The following is an 18,451-nucleotide window of genomic DNA, read 5'->3' as shown; positions in this document are numbered from 1 at the left end:
GCATTGACTGCAGATAAATAAATTTTTAAAGATAGCTATCTTGGTGCAAACTTTTTTGAAGTCCATGCATAGTTTTTTCATAATATGCATTTTCATGAACTTTTTGCAGACTTCTCAAAGGCATGGATTGCAAAAGTTTTTGCATCAGAAATAAACATAAGCTGTGGATACTACCTTTTAGTTTCAGATGGCTGGAGTCACCTGAATTCTTCCTAGGGGGTCACCATGGTTCTTTTGACCCTTCTTTCTTCTCTATTTCCATCTTCTCTGCCCTGAGAAAACTCCCTTTTGTCCAGCCTTTGTGTGGTTATTTGTCTCTAATTGGCAAGTGGACTCTTTCCTTGTTCTCATTACAGCCTGCAACCTGTATCCCACCGTTGTTTTTTTTTTTTTTTTTTTTTTTTACAAATTGTCATAAACAAATAACAGGTCTTCTGCAGGTCTGAGAAGCAGCTCTGGTATACATGGGGTATTTATATATTCTTTCATGCACACCTGATTGCATGTCAGGGGTTGTTATCACTTGGAAAAAGGGGCTATGCTTTAGAAGTGTAATTTAAGATTATGAAGTTTTCCAATCTGCCAAATCCTTTGGTGATGAGTTGCATGCATCACCTCATTAATTGCCCTTATATTAATCATGGATTTTTTTTTAAATTTATGGATGCTTTGACACCTTGGGGTCTTGTTCATCATAGATAGACTGCACCTCCCAGGACTGGCTAATTCCTAGAGATAAGATAGTAAGCCACTTGTTTGTGAGCAGGCTTTTCACAGGTGAACTAATCAATCCGAAGCTCATACCTCCTCAAATAATTCCTTTATCAACTCCTCACACATGAAGCTAATATTTTCTTCACTGTAAATCACCCCCAGGCCAGAAATTAAACAACCAGAGATCTCTCCTACAACAGAGAGCCAGAGAGCCAGCCAAAAGTATTCAAACTATTCTATCTCAAACTTGCTCAAGGATGCCCATCTGCCTTTCCCATTCCTTCCATGGAAACCATTATACTCAGTGCCACGCTTCTCCTTCCTCCATGTTGGCTCAGCATGGCCTGGAGTGGTTACGCCCCTTCCTCTTGGAATAAATTCTTTCAAGGCAGTCGTCTTTGTGTCTATCCTCTGATCATCCATAATTAAAGCATGGCCCTGAGTACATTTAAAAACACCTCCACTGTCTATAAGACAGGAGGGATGCGTACTATTGAGTGCTAGTCACAGAGCTGGGGAGATGAGCAGTCAGCGACTGAACAGGCAATGCAAGTTCAGAACTGATACTCAAAGTCATCACACCAACTTGTCTTCAAAAATGTCACCATATCTTCAAGAGGGTTTAACAAGGGCCACCCTATCAGGGTACCCAGCCAGGCACTTCGTGGCAGATCCCTGATGTAAAGCAGTTGGCCCTTGTTCCATGTAGACCTTGACCCTTTTCCTTTTCTGATTTCAGTTGGGTGTTAGTCTTAGACTCCATAAAGCAATGCCTCACAGATGAGTGACATTTCTCTCAAAAATGGTAGAGTGACATAGATTAACATAAAGTCAGACCTTTGCAGCTATTTCTTCGATTCACTAGCCTTGGACTTGAGTCCGTTTATTCACGCACAGATATTGAACTTGGAACCAGTCTTACAGAAGAGAACATGAGGATACTGTAAAAAAGTTCATGGAAAATGGAATTGAGAGATTTTATTTTGGTGTAAAACATTTTTGAAATCCATGCATAGTTTTTTCACAATATACATTTTTCATGAACTTTTTGACGATTTTTCATATGCAGGGATTTCCAAAAAAAAATTGTAACAAAAATAAACTTATCTTTTAATTCCATTTTTACTTGAATTTTTGGAAGAATCCTCACAGATACAGGCCCTGTTCTGTAGGACTCTAGATAGCTTTATTCAGGAGAAGCCAGAGATTATGTATTTTTAAAGGTGTATTTATTTTTTTGAAAGGCAGAGTTACAGAGACAGGGAGAGACACAGAAATCTTCCATCTGCATGTTTATTCCCTAAGGCTGCAATGCCCAGGAGTCAGGAGCCCTGAACTCCAACCAGGTTTCCCACTAGGTGCAGGGGCCTAAGTACTTGGGCCATCTTCCACTATCGTCCGAGGAGCATTAACAGAGAGCTGAATTAGAAATGGGGCAACCAGGATTTGAACCATCATCCACACAGGATGCCGCCATTGCAGGGAATGGCTTAACCTGCTGTGCCACTGGATTGGCCCAGGGACCATGCATTATTAAGAAAGTCTGTATCTGTGTCAGTCCATCTCTGCCTCTCTTCACTTGCCTCAGCCATTCTTTTCCTGTCTATGACCCTCTGCTTTTTTCTCCTTTCTCATGCAACAACTCCTCCTATCTCAAACAGTGGTTCACAGGCTGATTTAGCAACCAGCCCATCTTCACCTCCTGGGAAGCCATGGGACCAACAGGTGCAAGAGTAAGGGAGGGTATTGGAATGCTCTACAATGGAGGGGCAGGAGCTGCATTGCGTGGAGCATGTGACAGCCTGACCCAGCTCCACAACTGTCACCCATCCACGTTCAACATACCAACTCTGTAACTAAAGCAATTTGGCACTGGGGTCTCACATTCTCAGCTTGACATGGTTTAAAACATGAGAAAGAGCCTTTCCAGTCTGGTGGTACTGACAGTGGCATCACCAGGTTGAGAGGATGATATGCAACATGTAATGCACTCAAGTCTTGACAAAATCCGATTGTTGATAAAATTGGAGAGTGATCCCAAGAAGTAAGGAGGGGGCTGCTCCTGGAGTCCTGAGCCTCTTTTGTTTGTTTGATTTTTCTTTTTTAAAGAAATGAGAGAGAGAGAGAGGGAGAGAGAGAGAGAGAGAACTGGTCTTCCATCTGCAGTTTCACTCCCCAAATATCTGCAACAGCTGGAGCTGGGCGGGTCTGAAGCCAGGAGCCAGCAGCCTCCTCCAGGTCTCCCAGAGTGTAGGTGCCCAAGGACCTGGGCCAGCCTCCTCTGCTTTCCCAGGCCATTAGCATGGAGCTGGATCAGAAGTGGAGCACCAGGACTTGAGAGGGTGCCCATATGGGATGCTTGCACAGTGCCACAGTGCTGGCCTTGAGCCTCTTGTCTCTGAATCTTTACTCCCTCAGTCTGTAGAGTAGGTATTCTGGAATGAGTGCCAGTCCCATCTCTGCTTTCAGGAAATGGTCTACTGGGTGTTGCCCCGTCTCCAAAATGATGAGTGGTGAGCATTCTCGTTTTTGTTGTTATTGTTGTTTTTTAAAAGATTTATTTATTTATTTGAAAGTCAGAACTACAGAGAGAAAGGAGAGGCGGGGAGGGGGGTGTCTTCCATCCACTGGGTTCACTCCCCAATTGGCCGCAATGGCCAGAGCTGCGCCAAGTAGAAGCTAGGAGCCAGAAGCTTCTTCCAGGTCTCCCACATGGGTGCAGAGGCCCAAGGACTTGGGCCATCTTCTACTGCTTTCCCAGGCCATAGCAGAGAATTGAATCAGAAGTGGAGCAGCTGGGTCTTGAACCAGCACCCATATGGGATGCCGGTGCTTCAGGCCAGGGCGTTAATCTGCTGTGCCACAGCACTGGGCCAAGTGGGCATTCTCTTCCTGAGGTCAGATGCACTAAGTAAGATTTTAGAGCATTTTATGAGGGGGGGTGAGGCAGGGCTCTGTCCCTGAGAGCTGGGAGCAGAAACCTTTTGATCCTTCAGGAACTAAAGTATGCTAATCCTCCGCCTTGCGGTGCCAGCACACCGGGTTCTAGTCCCGGTCGGGGCGCTGGATTCTGTCCCGGTTGCCCCTCTTCCAGGCCAGCTCTCTGCTGTGGCCCGGGAGTGCAGTGGAGGATGGCCCAAGTACTTGTGCCCTGCACCCCAATGGAGACCAGGAGAAGTACCTGGCTCCTGCCTTCAGATCAGCGCGGTGCGCCAGCTGCGGCGGCCATTGGAGGGTGAACCAACGGCAAAAGGAAGACCTTTCTCTCTCTCTCTCTCACTGTCCACTCTGCCTGTCCAAAAAAAAAAAAGTATAAGTGATAAGAGCTTAGTTTTGAATTAAATTTTATTTTCCCCATGGTGCAGCACCCAGTCTCATTTAACAAAAGGCTCTGAGAAAGACTACAGTCCAACAGGTGCACGGAGCAACCCTTAAATTAGACTAAGAGGGCATGCAGTGAGGAGAGCCTTCTGCCCAGGCCCAAGAAATCTGTAGCTTTTGGATTTAGAACAGTTAGAAATGAATCTGAGCCCAAAGAAAAGGAGGGTGGTGGGAGGGTTCTACGAACCTCGGGTCACCAGCCCCCGGACCCACACCGTTAATGCACTGTTCTCATGGTCATAAAGTCATAGATGGATTTTAGGAAGATCAGTCCTAATATTCTTAGACTTGCGTGTGTTTTTCCCAACCCTTTCTTTTTAAGATCACAAGATGCAGGGGCAATAAGGCCGGGTTAAGATGCGGGCTGTTGTGTATGTTGTGTGAGGAGTGAGGAGATTCCGGCTTGCCAGCCCACAGACACCTAGTGGTGAGCCACCAGTGTTTCCAAGGTGGGTCATCAGGGCGGGACGCTTCTTCCACGCTCTGCAAGGGCCTGGGGAGCTCTGCTTCAGGACTGGAGCCCGAGCCAGGCAGAGAGCTAGCCCGGGGCACAGAGCTGGACAGTGCGGCCTGATTCAGCCACCTGGCCTGGTAAATGTAGTTCCTGTCTCCCGGGCGAGGTTTGGCAACTTCTGCGTCGGCAGCAGGGCAAGCAAGGTGCCAGGGCCACTTTTCAATTTGCTGCTTTCCCCAGACCTCCCTCTCCCGCCCCGTGCCCTCCCCTTCTGCCTCCTTGCTCATCCCCTCCCCACTCCCACCCTTGTGTCAAGGGAAGCCACTGAGAGGGGCGGGCAGCTTTCCTCGGCTTGGAGGAGCCGGGTGCATATCAGCAGGGACCCCCCAGCCCGGGTGGGCGCCGCCGCCGGGATGAGCGCGCCGTCCACGCCGCCCGCCGCCCGCGCGCTGCGAGTCGGCTCCGGGAGAAAGTGGCGGTCAGGGATGGAGCTGCTGCCATGACAACCCCGGCGGTCGGGGCCCGCGCGCGTCGGGGCTGCTCCCGGGAGGAAGGCGGCGCGGGGGCCGGGGGCGGCCGCTGAGCGTGGCGTCCGCGCGTCCCCGCGTCCCCGGAGGAGGCGGGGGCCGCGTCCGCCCAGCTCCCCGCGCGCCCGGGAGCCTGCGCCGGGCGGCGGCGCTCGGCGGGCTGGCTCGAGTCGCCCCGCGGCGGCAGGAGAACGCCAGCCAAGCGACCGGAGGACCGCGGGCTGCGCCGGCTGCGAGTCCCCCGCCTGCAACTTTTTCTCGCCTCCGGGTTCCAGATTCGAGACTTGGGGGGGGCTGGTTGATAAATATTCCTGTACATATGTGTGAGCTAATAAAACAGTTCTCGAAGCGGCTTCTCCTTCGTGCCAGAGCCACTTGCCTTCTTGTCTGGGCTATAAACTTTTGCTGCCAGACCTCTGCAGAACGTGCCCAACCGAATCCTAAAGTAGCGTCTTGAAGAGCGCGGCAGAGCGCGCACCCCGTGACCTTGATCCCCGCACCGTGCTTGCTCCTCAGCCTCCCCGGCCGCCTCCCTCCTCCCCAGGGGAGCGTCGAGAAAGCGCCTTTTTGGATGCTGGAGGGGGCATCTGGTTCTGCTGGGCTGGAGAGCCGAGGCAGGATTTGAGGAAGAATTATTAGACTCCGAGGAGCTCGGACTCTTCGCCTCGGCGTCTCCCCCGCTCCGCTGCTGGCGGGCTCCAGCCCGCGCCTGCCTCCTCCCCGCACCACTTCCGAGGCCGGCTGGCGTGCGGGGGCGCGGGACTGGGACCCCTGCCGCTGCCCGCCGGAGTTCTGGGAAGTTGTGGCTGTCGAGGATGGGGGTCTGTGGGTACCTGTTCCTGCCCTGGAAGTGCCTCGTGGTCGTGTCTCTCAGGCTGCTGTTCCTTGTACCCACAGGAGTGCCGGTGCGCAGCGGCGATGCCACCTTCCCCAAAGCTATGGACAACGTGACGGTCCGGCAGGGGGAGAGCGCCACCCTCAGGTAGGGAGCTGCGGCTCTTCGGCGGGGGACCGAGTCCCCAAGAAGCGGTGACCAGGGGAAGGGGCGAGGGAGAGAGCAAGCAGGAGGCTGCGTGGGGCAGTGGAGCAGGTGACAGGGCCTTTCGCGGGCCCAAGAGGTGCCTTCTTGCGTGTGGTCGCTGCTGATGCCCACTCTGTTGGGCAGGTTGGTCATTTGCCCCAGCTTTCCCGGTCCGTGCTCTGAGTGAATACCGAGGGCGGTGCTGGGACTGTGTGCGTCTCTGGGGCCATGGCATGGCTTGATTCACTTGGGTGTGGGCACCAGGTTCAGGACCTGGGGGGAGCTGGACTTGAAGTGCCCGGTGGTTAGTCCGCGATGCTGGCCAGAGGGTGTGTGGTGAGGTCGGACGGTTCTCAGGATGTCCAGATAGCTTACCTAGAATGCGACACTCTGTAATTGCCAGTGCCAGGCCTTGCCCAGTTATGACTCTGCTGAAGGTACCAGCCACTCTTGCCAACCCTGGATGGAGCACCTGGGGCCCCTCCTCTGGATTACGATGGCAATTTGATGTTTGCAGCTCGGAGCCAAGGGGAGGATGCATGTAGCTTTTATGCAACGACATCACTCCTGTGTGCAAAGCACAATAGGAGGGCTTTTTGTTTTACCTTAATGAGTTACAGAGAATCACTTACATGCTCCAGGCAGAGGGGTGGAGATTCTTGGAATATGAACCTTTGGGGACTGGGCCTGCTGCAGCAGAGACTTTAATAAAAATGCAGCCACCACTTTCCACCAGCTCAGCACATCTCATCTTTTATCCCTTTAATGAGGCAGTTCTAGTCCTAGGAGACAGATTCAGGGACGTCCCAGCTTAACTATGTCTCGCAATGTACACAGGGTGAGTGCGTTTGCCCTGCCTATGACTTTGATGCTTATGGTGAAAATAAAACATTCTGACCCAGATTCAGCAGCCCAGAACAGGGGGACCGAGGGCTTTCCTCACAGTCTGTCCTGGTGAAATTCTCCCTCTCTAGACAGCCCTGTCCCTCGGAGGGAAGCAGCCAAAGACCATGGGACACTAGTATTACTTTCCAAAGCTCAAGTGCTGTTGGCATTCTTGCCACTTTGAATGAGACTTCCTTGACACTGGAGAACAAGTCCTGGAGCCCTGTCTAGTGATGCTTAGAGGCCCAAGGAGGAGAGAAGAAAGGACTGAGACACCCCTCCTAGCCTGCTTGAGGGTCAAGTGCGCCTGGCCCCAGCCTGCCTCCCGCTGTTTTAATCCTTAAACAAGGCTCGGGAGCCCACTCCCTAAGGAATGGGTGGGATGCCCATTTGAAGTGGACTAACCTGCTTAAAGACAGGGGAAACACATGGCTACACTGTGTGCTAACCAAGAACAAGCAAATGTTGGTGTGGAGGGCTGCGGATGCTGTCACACCTTTCTTGGTCTTCTGATCTCCCACTGAGGTGGATCAAATAGAATCTCAGGGCTGAGCTTCCCAAACTCCCCTTCCCTCTTCCTGCGCCTTCCACATTAGACCAGAAACTTAGCTTCCTGACTTCTGGGCTGCAACAAGACAGTTCCACCAGCAGAGGGCCAGCTTTGATCTACCATTTTTTATTAGCTGCTGGCCTGTTTTCATGATCTTCCGTTCTAATGTTTAGCAGCTGGGCTTGGTAATGGGCATGGGAATAAAAAGGAAAAGCTGAATGGCTGGTTTTTGTGCTTCATGGGGAAACAATTACCTTACATGTTCTGCTATAACTATTATCTATTACCTGTTCACATGCTGTAGTTTTTTGAAGTAACCACACATCTTGTGTTGATTTTGTCTGTCCTGTGTACTGTCACCCCATGAGTAGAGAAATTCAGCATGTGGTTCACATTCCAGTCTCTTCATCCTTCCTCTTTCTTTTACCAAGTGAGGTCTCTTTTATTATTTTCTTCATTTTTATTTAATGCCCCACTGTATAAACTCTTGTCCCTTATTCATTTTCTTCTTCCTTTCTTCCCTCCATCACTTGATTCTTATTATTCCTTAATTATTTCAGGTTTTTATTTTACTACCATCACAGTGTTTCTTAAAAGAACATTTAAACAACTCCCATAGATTATCTCTCTCCTGTTGTTTGCACACTTGCTTGCTTCACTGGCTAAAGGTTGTGTACCCATCGTAGTGAAAACCTTGTTTGTCATCACTCTGAGGGAAATCCCACGTTTCCAGTGTCTGCAAGGCCAGGTTTAGTGTGGTGCTGTGTGTCTGTCTTACTCCTTACTGTCTTAACTCCTAAGTGTTATGTATCAGTTTTGGCCTCCTTAATGATGTTCATTGGGAACTTAGTGTTCCAAATACATCCAAAGTTCAGAATGCACCAATAGAAGTGACTGATACTCAGCCACAGGCAGCCATTCCTTACGTGACTGTCCTGGATCCAGCCACCTCAAGTCTGTCTGCAAATCTTGCATGAAGTCAAATGAGGAGGCCAAGGACCTAGCAGGAAAGGCAGAGGTATCAAGAGGCTAGGTCCACCTTCACTTTCTCCAGGGAGGTGTTGCACGGCTTAGAGGAGAGTGTTTTCCTTCCTTTGGGCTTTCAGTCTTGTTGTGACAGTTCTTTGACTGCACTGAGTGGCATTACCAAGGGGTGCGCCCCAGATGACACTGAAGTTTTGAACATGGATGAAACTCATTTTTACATAAGTGAGGCAATATTATCTCCCTCCTAACTACTTCACAGTGCTACTTGAAAAGTAAAAATAATTATTTGAATATTGAGTTATTTTGCCTTCTTGGAAGAGAGATGATATAGAAAATGAAGGTTCTATTCACTATGGTTGAATTATAGCTCCTATGAATCTGATTTGAATTCATTATTACAAATGGGCCCTCTTGGCCAGAATCATTTCATTACAATTATCTGCGGTGGAGCTGAAAATGTTCTGTGTCTTTCCATCAGATTAGATATGACAAGAATCCAGAAGTCCTGTGTCGCAATGAATACCTGTGTCAGGAAGGCGGTGTTTGGCCCTCAATGTGGTCAGCAGGTGTCATTAAGCCAGCCCAGCCACAGGGGTGAGCACCAGCTGGGCTTTCCTAGGTCCCAGTCTCCTCCAAGGTTGCTTTGGCCTCTCTCTGTGTCCCAATCATCTACATACATGTGCATTTTGAGGGGATGCGGAAGGTAGGGAGGGGTTGTTGCTGTGATTGTTCTACCCCACGGGGAAAGCTCCTCCAACACAGCTGTGCGTTGCACAGTGAGCTTGTCCTTGTGTGACCATCACAGAGGGTACTTGCACAGACACGGGCAACCAACATGTCACTCGGCAGTGCAGTCTCATGGGCCCACCATAGCACAACTGAAATATTGCCATGTGGCGGCTGACTGTACTTGCTGGGTTTTTTTGTTGATTGGTTGTTATTTTTTCAAAAGCAGGATAACCAGTCATGCTGATCCAGCCTTGCTGATCTAGAATTATGCTAAATGTTGCTTTTCTAAAATATCCTTGCATTTTAATTTCATGTTCTGTGCTAACCCATTCGGAACCAAGTATCTGAGCTTTAACACCTGCCATGGCGAAATCTCAACAGTGGATTCTGGGAAAGCAACTTGCAGTGCCCAAGGACTGTGTCCTGTTGCTTGGGTGTTTTTCTGCATTTTTGCACCCTCCTTCAGCGATTTTGTTTTTCATGCAAATTAGGAAACTCAGAGTAGCCCTCTCAGGTTGTCCAAAACAAGCACAGGGCTTCTGCATCTCCATGTTGAAACTGCCTACACTGAGTAAGGACTGTGGCAGGGCAAAAGCTTTGCATTTGGTCTGGGAAGATGAAGACATCAAGATACACTCCAGCAGGTTCAGGTCCACAGGGAACTTCCAGGGGAAGTAGTGGTGCTCACCTCGTCTGCACATGGAGGTCCCTGGGCTGCCTGTCTCCCAGGTGGATGAAGGCAGAAACTCTGGAGTGGGGGCTGGATGTGGGCATTTAAAACTTCCCTTGCAATGTTGCTAAAGTGGAGCCAGAGTTGAGAAGCTTTGCTGAAGGGCTGTGTCTGCCCTGGAGTCCCTGAGTGCGCCTGGTATCAGGGTGCCCTTCTCCCTCCCCCTGATCAGTCTCCTCTACCTGTGCCTGGGCCTCAGGGCCACGTGAGAAAGCACTGGCTCAGTCCTTGGGTACCTGGATTCAGTTCTTATTCTGCAGTCTCCCTGACTCTGACGTTGAGCAGGTCAGTGCAGTTGTGTGTGCTTTCCACCCAGTCTATGGTGTCAGGTGAGATGAAGTATCTGGTGCAGATCTGGTAGCTATAAACCAACATACGTGTGCAAGTTGTTCCTCGTACTCCATGGAACTCCTCAGTAACAGCTGGCATTTCTTGCAGTCTTTTCTCATCTGCTTCACCCACTGCCCTTCTACCCTCCAGCCACCCACACCCCTTTGAAATGATTTCGTTCTGCTCCCAGGCCCCTCAGCTTCTTGCTTTCTCTTTGTGGTCAAGAATTACTCTCACCCAGGTTCTTGCTCGGGCCCATGCTCTTAAATTCTTTAAGTGTGGTTGTGTGTGGACAAGTGGGATCCTGGAGTTCATGTACTGAGTGCAGACACAGTGGGAAGTGTTGATCGGCTACCTTCATCCATCTCAAGGGACAGAATCTCTTAGGTCTCTAAACCTGCACCTAGTGAAGGGCTTACATCTAAACGGTTTCATCCTCTTCAAAATGCAATCCTGGGATACTCATACACAGCATTGGTAGAGATCTCAGAGTCCTGCGGGAGTTTTGGATTCCATTCAAATCACTTGCCGGAGGGTATTCTCTGATGGGAAGTTCTGTGAGTCTTCACTGTCCCTGGGGCAGACAACAAGGGAGGTGGCAGAGTTAGGAGGAATCAGTGCAGCAGCAGTGGAGTGTCCTGTTTCAAAGGTAGGCTGGCTCTGCAGAGCCTAGCTGTGACGTGGAGGCAGAGGCAGACAGGATGAGGAGGCAGGAAGAACAGACAGCTACTCAGGGATTTTGCCAAATGAGTTGAGATGTCTTGGATTAGGTCAAGGCTGCAGGGTTAACCAGACCTGGAAGGTTAAGGCTGGCTTGATGCTCTCTAGCATTCCTGATTGGTGGGAATGTGTCCACCTCCCCCTGTAAACACAGCACAGGGCCACACCCCAAAGCCGGCACGGAGATGTTTTACAGCATTAAAGATGTATGCTCCATGGCTTCCTGCACTGCTCTGGAAAACTCAGCAGCTCTTACCAAAGCCTTTTGGCTAATTAATTGGCCATTTTTAGCAAATTTGACCCTTGGGCTCAGTTGAGTCAGTTCTTTCTCATTTCCCTCTTTCCAGCGTTCTGTAAAAGGGCTCTGCCCTGGGCCTGCCTACTGTGCTTACCACAGGGCTGGCTGTGAGGGGGCTGCAGTGTGCTGTAGATCGGATGGGACCTGGCAGTGGGATGCAGCAGAGAGGAAGAGTCAAGTAGGTCTTGTTTGACCTTCCCAGGGGAGGGCTTTCAAAATTACTTATTATTAACGGGAAGCAATCTTCTCAGCCACCGATGAGGAGAGGGAATTACAGTCCAAGAAATCTTCAGGGCTGGCAGAAATTTGCATTGCCTATTAAGTTAGGAGCCAAGTGCTAACCTCTCTTTTTTTTTTTTTTTTTTTTTTTTAACACGGACAAGACCACACCAGATTATTTCAGGATTGTTTGTTGTTTGCCCCGCAGGATGGCAGGTGTGCTTGCTGATGCTGGGTGTTGTTGACTGGAGCTGCAGTGTGCAGGGAGTAGTTGTGGGGAAGGCGCCATTCTTTTCTTTCCTGTCCATTCTCATTCCCTGCCCATCTCCCTGTAATCCACACCTACTCGGTGCTTCTTAAGTACTGGTTCAGTTTTTTTCAAACTGTGAAAATTGCAGTTATTGACATCTTGTCTGTCTAGCCCTTTCCCTGCCTAGACCTGTGTGTCATACTTCTGGTACAGGAGGTCAGAGAAAGGCAGTGTCTGAGTTTCACGTCACTGTTCCTACATAATAATACCACTGACCCATTCACGACGTGTGCAAGGGTCCCAGGGGATGAGGCATCCTTTGAAACAAACAACCCTGCCTCCGTTATCCATGATTTGTTGTGTGTCAGAAGCTGCACAGTTACTTGTCATGTCCTATTATTTTCAGAATGTCACCATCCCAATTAATGGCCCAGGAGACGGAGGTTTAGAAAAGTTATGCCAATTGCCTTTGGTCACATGGTATTATGTGTTCGCGTCTAAGTTTCCTCCTAGAAGACATTTCTGCTTCTTCTCAATTTTGCAGCACACTCTTTGCTCCCAGAGATAGAGAAACTGGGAAATTTCCCTGTGCTACAGGCAGAAAAATTCCAAAAACACTGTTTCTTGTCCGTGACTGTGTATTGGTCAAAAGGTCAGGAGACCTGCATTTTCGTGAAGGGCCATTGCCGTCTGCTGTCTAACACTTAAAATTGTCTTTGCTTTCTGGTGCTCAACTCATCTTGTTCACACTCAAGTCAATTCTCATCTCCTTTCTGGGGCTTGGGGTGTTGCCTGCAGTGAAGGCTACACATTACGACAGCCATTGTACTGTCCAGAGGCAATGATGGTCTTGCCTTTGCACCTGTTCTCAATGTTGTGCTCTCCTGTTATGTGACTTCCTACGGTCCCTGCAGTACCTTGAAAGATCTGCAAACTAAGAGTAAGCAGCTCCTTGATTGGCAAGAACATACCAGTGAGAACTGTGAGGAAGTGAGTGATCTCAAAGTGTAGAATGAAGAGAATTGACTTGTGTAAACCCTACCATGTGTGACAGTCTGTAACCCTTTTTCCCAGTCTTTGTGGTTACGTGCCAGTGTAAGCCAGGGAGGCTGTGAAATAGCCAGTCTTCTTGCTCACCTTGCCACTTGATTCATGCCCTAGAGAAAGTCACATGACCCACTTTGGCCTCCTCTTCCCTGGAGATGATGCATTTTGCTTAAATCAAAGAGATGCTGAGGACCTGACTTGGCTTCCCATAAAAGTGCTGATCAATAAAATTTTTTAAAGTTGGTTTGGAATATTAAACATTTTCAGTGGGTCTGAAGATTTATGGTGTCTCGATTAACCAAGTTTCCATTGCATAAAAAAGAACAAAGAACGTGATAAGTGGTTGTTAAGTTTTCTGGCTAATCCACAAAAGATAATTTAACTCACAATTACCCAAAATGTTATATGCTAGTGATGAAGAAAAATTTTAAAAAAACATTGTTGTAGAAGTAATTACACAAAAGAGGGAAAAAAACAAATGTGATAATTTTCCATTTATTGCGAATACCAATGCTGAGGAAACGTAGGCATAATTAGAAGAAGATAACACAGACACATTTTCTCAAAGATGTTTCTGAAGTTTTGGAGTTTGTATTATTGTTCCTATTTAGCCAAATTTAATTTTAAAATGCATAGCTTTGGTTTTCTTTGTTCCTGTGTACATTTTTCACTATTCTGGTTATGGGGGGATATTTTCACAAGTGTTGACAAAGGAGGGAAGAAGATAGATAAAGGAAACACAAGAGAGAAATGGCAGACACATGAAAAGCAAGGGTGTGGGGAAGCTTTTCCTGAGCAGTCAGCCAAGGGTTGAGGGGAGAGCAATAAAGGAATGAAGAAGAGGGGAAAACGCGTACGTGAGAAACAGAAAGAGAACCTGAAGCAGAATTGCTGACCATTCAAAGGTACAGAAAAGACAGAAGAAAGAAAGCAGTGAGATACAAATCGCTGTGCTGGGGTGGGCACTTAACCCAGTTGCTAAGATTCCCCCTTGCGATGCCCACATCCTGTATCAGAGTGCCTGGGTTCAAGGCCCATCTCTGCTTTGGATTCCAGCTTCCTGTTAATGTACACCCTGGGAGGCAGCCCCTGATGGCTCAAGAGTAGGCAGCCCCTGGTGGCTCAATGCCCCCTGCATTGGAGACCTACACTGAGCGCCCAGCTCCAACTTCAGCCTGGCCTGGTGTTGGCCACTGTGAGCATTTGGGGAATGATGGGAGAATTCTGTCTCTCAAAAGCTTAATTTAAGAAAAGAAAAATCACTGTTGTCCCACTGTTTCTGGTGGCATAGTTTTTTCATGATATTCATTTGCCATAAGTCTTTTGAAATCCCTTCATTTGCATGGTTCTCAAATTTAAATAGAAAAATTTTTATTTACTATTATTTTTATCTGAAAAAAAAAAAGCAGACAGAGAGAGAGAGAGGAGAAATTCCATCTGCTGGTTTACTGCCCAAATGCCTGCAGCAGCCGGGGCTAGACTTAACTGAAGTCAGGTGCTTGGAACTCCATCTGAGGCCCCCACATGGATGTCAGGGACCCAAGTACTTGGGCATCATTTGCTCCCAGGGTGTATGCTAACAGGAAGCTGGGTTGGAAGTGGAGGTTGAACTCAAACCCAGGCACTCTAATAGGGCCTGTGGGTAGCTAATGTGCTGACTTAACCACTGTGCCAAATGCTTGCCCCTCAAAAAATTTTTGCACCAAATTATCTTGTAATTCCATTTTCCAGAAGTGCCTTGGAATAATGGCTCTTCCATGACTATCTGGGGTGGGAGACCACACATACCCTGGTGTCCAGCAGCTGACCCAAGAGCAACTGATAGGTCAACTTCCTGCTGTCAGGCTTCAGCTCTTTCTTTCTTTCTTTCTTTCTTTCTTTCTTTCTTTCTTTCTTTCTTTCTTTCTTTCTTTCTTTCTTTCTTTTATTATTTTTTTAACAGGCAGAGTGGACAGTGAGAGAGAGAGAGAGAGAAAGTCTTCCTTTTGCCATTGGTTCACCCTCCAATGGCTGCCGCGGCCGGCGCGCTGAGGCCAGCACACCGTGCCTATCCGAAGGCAGGAGCCAGGAGCCAGGTGCTTCTTCTGGTCTCCCATGGGGTGCAGGGCCCAAGCACTTGGGCCATCCTCCACTGCACTCCCGGGCCACAGCAGAGAGCTGGCCTGGAAGAGGGGCAACCGGGACAGAATCCGGCGCCCCGACCGGGACTAGAACCCGGTGTGCTGGCGCCACTAGGTGGAGGATTAGGCTTTAGCTCTTTCTGACCCTCACTTCCCACTTGTCCCACAGCTGTAAATTCCCTTCTTGTCATTGAGTCTTTGTCCATGTCTTGCTAATCCTCATAAATCTACCCCAGGTCTTGGGTGATGGGCCTTGTCCTGCCAGGACAGCTCTCTAGGCCACTAGTCCTGCCCTGGACCCCATTCATGCAGCCTAGTGGTACAGGGTCTCTGCAGCCCTCACTGCTGGCCTGCCTACTCACATGTTCATTTGGGAGGCCACCTCACATCCAGTCAACGTATGCAGTCTGGACGTCACGCTTCCTGCCATCTGCCCTGCTCCTCTGCAGTGAAGCAGTTTATTCTCCGTTACATGGCTTGCTGGAGCAGATATGGTCTGCTTTGATCACCCATTTATGCCTTGATGACACAGGGCTTCCTGCTGGCTGCTTGGAAATGTTCATAGGGGGTAAAAGGTGGAGCCACCCTTTTTGTGCAGGTAGAATTGAATCAGTCAGGTGTTTTATTACAAGTGGCCGTGTTGTCAGTGAGTGACTGGCTATGGGGCCTCCCTGGGAAAAGGAGGGGGTTAGAGTACTCAACATCTGTACTCTCTGGTCTTTGTTGTCATTCCTAAAGATCCTCCTTGTCCCACTGCCTGTCCTTTGCTTCTCCCACACCTGTTGTAAATCCATCAGCATTCTCCGTTCACCTCCAGGTCCCCAGTGTTCCGCTGAATAACTCGTGCACAGTGGGCGCTCTAGTTTTGGAAAACATGAGTGCTTCTCCTTTGTCTCTTTCTGGCTTTACGCCCTATTTCACACAGACCCACACAAACACATGCGCACACAGACAGTCTTGCCTATATATTTTTTCTAATGGAGATATTCTCACCCATTTTTTTAAGTAATTGGGAAGTGACTGAAATAACACCCAGAGTTTCTGGCATTTGAATCCTAGTTGAGATAATGATCTCTCCCTAGATAGTTGGTATTTAACTTGTCCTGTCTTCTGCTTGTTATAATTGCAGTATTTGTGAATTCCACAATCTTCTTTAAAACCATTGGCAGACATTGTGAATGGTTGTAAGGGAGATGTGCCCATTTCTCCCTTGTCCCCCTGGGTCACATAATGGGTGGGGGTGCATGCTGGAGTGCAACTGCAAGCGGGAGGGGCTTTGAGCTCATCACAGCGAGAGGGTATCTTGTGATGAGGAGATTCATGGGCCCATGTCCTTGGCCATGTGAAATGCAGCCGCTTCTGTAATAAGCTCTCGCCGTGGTGCCCCAACAAGCATCCGCTGCACTTGTGTGGGGCAGCCATCCGTAGAACACCATTGATTATATGCTCTCTGTTGCAATTGGCAAGGCAGTGGAGGCTTAGTGGAATGTAAGAGAAAGTATAACCTCTACCAAGAGGTTAAGAACGCCAGATTCACAGTCAAAAAGGCTCATTTCAAATCCCAACTCCAGTACTTAATGGCTGTATGTAGCTGGACAAATGACTCAATTTCTCTAAGCCTCAATTTTCTGATTAAAAGAAAAGAAAATAAAAGGAACTCAATAGCCACTACACCAGGTTGTTGGGAGGGAGTAAAGGGCCTCAAGTTGGAAAAAAGCTTAGATTAAAGTCTGACATGGTGGCAAGCTCACAATAAACTGTACCTATTAAAAATGTTTTACTGAATTCACAATTTCAATGCACAGTGTTTATTGAGTACACATTGGATGCCAAACACTATTCTAGACAGTGTGGAGATTATAAAGTTGCATTAATTCTGGCTTCTTCTCTCCAAAATTTCACATTATGGTGAGTATTTTGGCAGAATTTAAAGCCCCCAGATCAGGAAGGGAAAGAGGGAGAGGAAGAAGCAGGAAGCGGGGAAGCAGACTTGATCCACACAAAATGCCCCCACATTAAATGCTTACGTATGGGCTGGCACTGTGGTGTAGCAGGTAAAGCCGCCGCCTGCAGTGCTGCCATCCCATATGGGCGCTGGTTCGAGTCCCGGCTGCTCCTTTTCCAGCTCTCTGCTTTGGCCTGGGAAAGCAGTAGAAGATGGCCCAAGTCCTTTGGTCCCTGCACCCGAAAGAAACTCGTGGCTTCTGGCTCCTGGTTTCAGATCGGCCCAGCTCCCACCATTGCAACCATCTGGGGAGTGAACCAGTGGATTGTAGACCTCTTTCTTTCTCTCTGCTTCTGCCTCTCTGTAATTCTGCCTCTCAAACAAATAAATAAATCTTTAAAAATTACGTCAACACATTTGAGCAAAGCTTATTCACTCATGTGACCACTACCCTTCAGGTGATGTTCAGAACATCATCATCACCCCAGAATTTCCCCCAATGCTCTCTTTTTTTTTTTTTTTTTTGCTGTGATAGAATATACATAACAAATTTATCATTTTTAACTTTTTATAAAAATATATATTTATTTGAAAGGCAGAGAGGAGAGAGAGAGAGAGAGAGAGATCTTCCACTCACTGGTTCACTCCCCAGATGCCTGCAACATCTGGCAAGGCCAAATCCAGGACCCAGCAACTTCATCCAGGTCTCCCACCTGGGTGCAGGGGCCCAAACGCTTGTTGTCATCCCTAAAGATCCTCCTCGTCCCACTGCCTGTCCTTTGCTTCTCCCACACCTGTTGTAAATCCATCAGCATTCTCCATTCACCTCCAGGTCCCCAGTGGTCCGCTGAATAACTCGTGCACAGTGGGCGCTCTAGTTTTGGAAAACATGAGTGCTTCTCCTTTGTCTCTTTCTGGCTTTACGCCCTATTTCACACAGACCCAGGTACATTAGCAGGGAGCTGGAGTAGAATAGGAGCAGCCAGGACTTGATCTGGGCCTTCAGTATTGGATGCCAGTAGTGCAAGCAGTGGCCTAACCCAGAATACCAGCCCCATTTTAATAAGTTTGAAGGTCCATTTCAGTGATATATAGTACATTCACATTGCTGCAAGCATCACCACCCCACCACCCATCTCCAGAACTTATTTCAACCTCCCAAACTGATACCCTTCTCTCCCCTGAACCCTTGGCAACCATCACTCCACCTTTGGTCACTGTGATATGGACTACATTAGATACTGCCAATTAGCAGTCCTTTATATATTTGACTTTTTATGAGTGTTAGCTTAGTGTGATCAAGGTTTGTTCATGCTGTAGCTTGTGTCAGAATTTCCTTTCTACTTGAAGTTGAATAATATTTCAGTGTATGTATGTACGCCATTTGTTTATCCACCTTTAGTGGACACTTGGGTTGCGTTCTCTGTTGTTAATAATGCTGCAGTGAACACAAGTGTACAAATATCTGTTTGCATCCTGTTTTCCTTTGTTTTGGAACATGCCCCCAAATGGAATTTCTGGACCATATGGCATTGTGTGTTTAA

At 48.3% G+C, this 18,451-nt stretch overlaps 1 protein-coding gene across 3 annotated transcripts in view; it reads left to right on the top strand.

Moving 5' to 3' along the window:
• The window catches only part of OPCML (opioid binding protein/cell adhesion molecule like), a 1,351,977-nt gene that overhangs the window by 771,195 nt on the left and 562,331 nt on the right, over positions 1-18,451 (top strand). For 2 of the 3 annotated variants that reach the window (XM_070048365.1, XM_070048374.1), the window contains one exon: positions 5,974-6,058. In XM_070048365.1, coding sequence (XP_069904466.1) covers positions 5,974-6,058 — 85 coding nt within the window. Of the gene's footprint in view, positions 1-5,203; positions 6,059-18,451 lie in introns of those variants that run through there. The other variant, XM_051818651.2, reaches the window with a different exon arrangement.

Source organism: Oryctolagus cuniculus, chromosome 1 (assembly GCF_964237555.1).
Source record: "Oryctolagus cuniculus chromosome 1, mOryCun1.1, whole genome shotgun sequence".
Lineage (NCBI taxonomy): Eukaryota > Metazoa > Chordata > Mammalia > Lagomorpha > Leporidae > Oryctolagus > Oryctolagus cuniculus.
The sequence above is the reverse complement of the archived record's forward strand: the minus strand, read 5'-3'. Positions and strand labels throughout refer to the sequence as shown.